The sequence below is a fragment of the Galeopterus variegatus genome, unplaced genomic scaffold, assembly GCF_000696425.1.
Source record: "Galeopterus variegatus unplaced genomic scaffold, G_variegatus-3.0.2 Scaffold4525, whole genome shotgun sequence".
Lineage (NCBI taxonomy): Eukaryota > Metazoa > Chordata > Mammalia > Dermoptera > Cynocephalidae > Galeopterus > Galeopterus variegatus.
In genome coordinates, this window is record NW_007730636.1 from 52,344 (window position 1) to 58,243 (window position 5,900).

General features: G+C 40.3%; 1 protein-coding gene across 2 annotated transcripts in view; it reads left to right on the forward strand.

Moving 5' to 3' along the window:
• The window catches only part of TEX2 (testis expressed 2), a 41,978-nt gene extending 37,770 nt beyond the window's left edge, over positions 1-4,208 (forward strand). The window contains exons 9-10 of one of the 2 annotated variants that reach the window (XM_008587752.1): positions 1,913-2,033; positions 3,740-4,208. In XM_008587752.1, coding sequence (XP_008585974.1) covers positions 1,913-2,033; positions 3,740-3,862 — 244 coding nt within the window. In that variant the 3' untranslated portion in view covers positions 3,863-4,208. The remainder of the gene's footprint in view (positions 1-1,912; positions 2,034-3,739) is intronic. The other variant, XM_008587753.1, reaches the window with a different exon arrangement.
• Positions 4,209-5,900: the final 1,692 nt, after the last annotated feature.

Genomic DNA, 5,900 nt, shown 5'->3' on the forward strand with positions numbered 1-5,900 from the left:
ACATTTAAGGATTCATCTTCACACTTTAGGAAGAGTGAAGGTCAAGGCATGAAGTTTATGGGATGGGCTGTTTCTGTTCCTGGTCTTCCTCTAGAAAGCCACCAGTAACACCAGCTGTCATTTGTAGAGAGAGTCCTCATTCTCTGCCAGCCTGGGTTGTGACTGTGTCACCCACTTAGTCCTCATGGCATTCAGTTGAGGTGGGTGCCATTTTCAAAGCCCACTTTCCAAATGAGGAAAATCCAGCAGAGTCTACGTGGTTAGGGAGACGTTCCTGGGTTATAGCTGGATGTGGAGGAGGCAGGAGCGTGTGCACTTGGTATTTGTGGTAGGAGGTCTATCCCAAGAATTGGTATTCAGCCCCAGCTGCATGTTAGAATCACCTGGGGACTTGCTAAAAATACAGATATGCCTGGCTCATCCCCTAGGGTGGTGGGAGTCGGGGAGGGCAGTGATTAAGCCAGCTTTGAGAATCACTGAAATAAATTATTCATTGGTCCAGCATCACTATCTATCAATCTCAATTAAAAATTGACATTCCAAGTCCTGTAAAATGGGCATGAGTGGTTGCGTAAGAGACGTTGTACCATAAACTATACTCAATAAACATATAACTCTGTGTTCTATTATGTAATGAAACCAACATGCTAGTACACATCCTTGGTATTCAGAAAGGTTTATAGGAATGATCAGAAGAGGATTTTGAATTGACTAACCGTTTGATGATGATGCTGGTGTTTCCCAGTAAAACTTAAAACACCTTTTTTAGGTTTTAATTTTTTCAAGTAATATTTTGATTGTTAAAAAAGAGAGAGAGATTGGGAAAAAATATGAAAAAAGCCCATAATCTTTTATAAATAACCACTGTATACCTTACTGTATAGAGTAAGTTCTTCCAAATCTTAAAAAACATGTTTTTTAAATAGTAAGAGTTGATACATTTCTTCCCCTTACTGCCAAGCTTTTAGATTTACCATTTACAAATGCCACTGCTCAGTAGGAGATAAAAATAAAGGCCTCTAGGATAATGCTACCCTGACGCATGGTCAAGTGCTGAATTATATGTTATTGGTTCACAAAGATAAGTATAGATATTGAGAGTGTTTAGAAACATTTATAGCAATTTAAAAATAAAGGCCTCTAGGATAATGCTACCCTGACGCATGGTCAAGTGCTGAATTATGTGTTATTGGTTCACAAAGATAAGTATAGATATTGAGAGTGTTTAGAAACATTTATAGCAATTGAACATTTTTATTATATTTCTAAAAACATTGGTCCATGGCAGATCAAAGTTTTTAGATAGTTTGATAGCACATAGTGTCTTATGTAGATACTTTACCAACAGTTCTGCATGCCTGTCTGCTCCATTGGGAAGACATAAAAAGCTTGCTGCAGAGTGGGGTGGAAGACAGCTTATAGAAAGTTATCTATCCATACGTGCATATTGGAGTGTGAGGAAAATCCACCCCACTTCTCTCAGTGGTTCTCTCTTGGGAGCAACATTTGGAGAGAGATGGTCTTTCACTTTCTCTATTGTACGCTTATGTTTTTAGACTTTGGAGTGTACGTGTATTTTATAAAAATAGAAAAAAGGTCATTGCTATTCTAGGAAAAGCCAAAATCAAAAATCAGTGCTCCAGTCGTGGACTTCTCCACTGGTTCTTCCAGGCTTTCCAAGTTTGGCAGAACTGTTCTCAAATCTGTCACAGCCCTAACACTGGCTAGGGAACACAGGGAGTTCACAATTCTTACCTGCTGTATTTAGTTATTTTTGGAGGGGATTTTCAGAATAAGAGAACATTTTAAATAGTGATAAAGCCCCATGCAAATGAGGAATATTTGCTGTCAGTGCTTGTCTACTTCCTTTCTTTGCTTCTAAATATGGCTATTACTTGTCTTCTTTAAAAAGGTACGGTTTCCGGAAGCCACCATATGTGGAGCTGAAAGCTCGGCCAAAACTTGGAGAGAGAGAAGTGACTTTAGTTCATGTGACAGACTGGATAGAGAAGAAACTGGAGCAAGAGTTTCAGGTAAACCAGTAGTGTTATCTAGTATTTCACACCAAGTGTACATGCTCTGGGTAGAACAGGTTCTGAACTTCACCTGGATCAGGATCCTCTTGAGAATCCAGTGAAAGCTATGGACCTTCATTCCAGGGGAGTACACATATGGTCAACACAGGCATAAAATGCTAGGTACAGTTTCAAAAGCCCTGACACCCATAAAACATAACTAAGTAGCCTTCAGAGGAAACCCAAAAGATGTGGGTCTTGTACCAGTATGCCCACTGGACTCTCTGAACTTCATTTTTCCCCATGTGAGGCCTGGAATTGGCCGGCTAGTAGCACCCGGCATGTGGTCAGAAAAGTTGCTCCGTGCTCGTGTGTGGTACTCACCTCGCCCAGTTTGTTCAGTTCAACCAACATTCATGGAAACCCTTCCATGTGCCAGCTACCACCTACCCTGGGAGTCCAAAGCTGAATCAGGCCTGTCCCTCCCCTGCATATAGCTTCTAGTGCAGTCTTGGAGTTGACTAAGCCAGAGCTCATTCTCCAAACCTGTTTTCTGCATTCTCCCACCAAAGGCAACAGCAAATGTAACTGAAGCCCTGGGATGAGTCATTTTAATTAAATAACCAGATATTTGAGGCACAGTTGTCTTTCAAGGTTTTATGGATTAACAAACTGTTTACTTTGTAGTGAATTTCATTTTGAAGATGACCTAAATTCTTTTTGCAGTGGTATATTTTGAGTTACTGCCTTTTAAAAAATCATATGATTTAAAAGCTAGAGATTAAATATAAATGATAATCAGTTTCTGAAAAAGCATATTATCACCAAATGGAAAAGTACTTTGAACTTAGTTAGGGGAAAGAACCTTATGCCTTCAATTTTTTCCTTTTCCTTATATCCCTAGATCCCACATTAGGAATTTGAGTGGGTCATCCCTTTTAGGAGTCATGGGCTTCAAGGAGCAAAAGAAGGGAAAAGGGGGCAGAGATTGGTGCCTGGCATTTTTGAGACAAGTTAGGAAGTTGAAGGGTAACTGCTGCAGACTTCCACAGCAGACTCCTTGATTTCAGAGAGCATTACTGAGGACTGAATGCACTGCCAAAATTCACATATAAAGTTAATTTTATAAACAGATAGGCAAAGCAGCATTACTATCAATCAGTGATTATCCTTTGAGTGTTTGCTATAGTAGGATTTCTTTCATATATAGCTTTGTGTGATTCTGGTTTGAAAAGAAAATTAGCTTACATTTCATTGCTAGGATTTAAAAGGATAAATTCACTTGGAATGTGTTCTGGATATAGTAATTTGAAAATATAGTAAGCAGCTTAAGCCAATTCTCCTAAATTAATGTTGTTGAATATTTATCAATTCATAAGAGTGATTTTTTTAAAAAAATTTTATTGAATCATAATTGATTATACATATTTTGGGGGTTCAACGTTGAGATATGTTGATCAAATATAGGAGTGATTTTTATTTACATGAAATCAAAGGGGTCTGCCCCCGAGCTGATTTATTGGGTTCTTATATTCATGCATTTGTGATTCCTCATTTCTTTCTAAATTAAAGTATGGTGGAGGAATTAGTTTGGAATGTGCAGGTAGTTTTCATATGTATTTTTAAAATTTTGTCTAAAGCCTAAGATTACCATCAGAACAAAGTAGTGTGTCACACTGACAAAGCATTCTTCCACATGGTTTTTCTTCACTATCTTCCTACAGAAAGTTTTTGTCATGCCAAACATGGACGATGTTTATATCCCTATAATGCACTCAGCCATGGACCCTCGCTCCACTTCCTGCCTCCTGAAAGACCAACTTGTGGAGGCTGCTGATCAGCCATGACGGGTGAAGACCGGACATTCCCAGTATTGTGAGATCTTGCTTGAGGTGTGGGGTTCTTGGCTGCCATCTGTGCTGTAGCACTGGCTTCTATTTGTGCCACAGCTGTTTCTTAAAGGACTGCTTCTACCCTCTGCCTGCCAGTGCCCATTCCACTGTGAGGTGTCATTCCCCGCATCCAGTAACAGGTATGTGGACTGCCTGCCGCAAAGCTTTGACTCAGCAGAGGAGACTGTGGGAGAATCATTATGGTGGATCCAGAAGTACAGGTGACTCACACCGTGGCTTTTTTAAGTGTACCAGTTGTTGTGGCAGCAGGTGAGCACATTAAGAGCAAAGCTGTACAACTGGAAGGCTTCCCTTTGCCTCCTCGACTCCAAAGCTTTTCCTCAAGCAGCTGGTGCACAATGGAATATATAGGAGTGATTTTTATTTACATGAAATCAAAGGGGTCTGCCCCCGAGCTGATTTATTGGGTTCTTATATTCATGCATTTGTGATTCCTCATTTCTTTCTAAATTAAAGTATGGTGGAGGAATTAGTTTGGAATGTGCAGGTAGTTTTCATATGTATTTTTAAAATTTTGTCTAAAGCCTAAGATTACCATCAGAACAAAGTAGTGTGTCACACTGACAAAGCATTCTTCCACATGGTTTTTCTTCACTATCTTCCTACAGAAAGTTTTTGTCATGCCAAACATGGACGATGTTTATATCCCTATAATGCACTCAGCCATGGACCCTCGCTCCACTTCCTGCCTCCTGAAAGACCAACTTGTGGAGGCTGCTGATCAGCCATGACGGGTGAAGACCGGACATTCCCAGTATTGTGAGATCTTGCTTGAGGTGTGGGGTTCTTGGCTGCTATCTGTGCTGTAGCACTGGCTTCTATTTGTGCCACAGCTGTTTCTTAAAGGACTGCTTCTACCCTCTGCCTGCCAGTGCCCATTCCACTGTGAGGTGTCATTCCCCGCATCCAGTAACAGGTATGTGGACTGCCTGCCGCAAAGCTTTGACTCAGCAGAGGAGACTGTGGGAGAATCATTATGGTGGATCCAGAAGTACAGGTGACTCACACCGTGGCTTTTTTAAGTGTACCAGTTGTTGTGGCAGCAGGTGAGCACATTAAGAGCAAAGCTGTACAACTGGAAGGCTTCCCTTTGCCTCCTCGACTCCAAAGCTTTTCCTCAAGCAGCTGGTGCACAATGGAATATTTTTTCACTTCTACATTTTGTACATGATTGCAGCCCTCCACACTCCCAGAGAATGTCAACACAGGAACTTGTATTGAGGGTGGGGAGTGGAATTTTGTGAACCATTTCATTGGTGGTAAAGAGGCATAGCAACATACTTTTTTTCATATTAAACTGTGCATTTTGGAAGCGCGTAGCCATAGAATATACACACACACATTAACACACTATCTGGGGTGGGGACAGTGAGACTTTTATGAATATCAGGTAAAGCCATGAGATCAAACCTTTTACCAATGAGATACCATCACCTGGTTTCTAACTAATCCTGAATGTCCTCCAGACGTGAGCCTATCTGAAAATGAGTTCAATACTGCACATAATGACTGGATTGTTGTCTCCTGTAGATGGGGTGGGGCCAGAAAGCCAGAGCCATACAGTCTTTCCATCTGCCACTTCCTGTGTGCTCCAGGGAGTTTCATATAGGAATTTAAATGCTTTGCTAATCTAATTGGTTTGAGATAGTTTTGTGGGCAGTTTCCTTTTCTGGTCGCCAAAATGGAGAACTATTCTCTAATTACTGCAAGAGTCAAGATCAAAAGTTTGCTCAACATCGAACACTACATATCTCAAAATTAATTTGACCTTTATTTAATGTTGCCAACTTTTCTGCATTTGTGTCAGAAATGTTTCATTTACAAACTTGGGGGCTAATTGTATAATTTGCTTTGAGGAGTAAACTTAATACAATTTTTTATTGTTTAAAGCTGCATTCAACGTCAAAATTACCTTGGGTAACTTTGGATAACTTACATGTGTGGACAAAGCTAACTGGTTATTTTTTTTTTT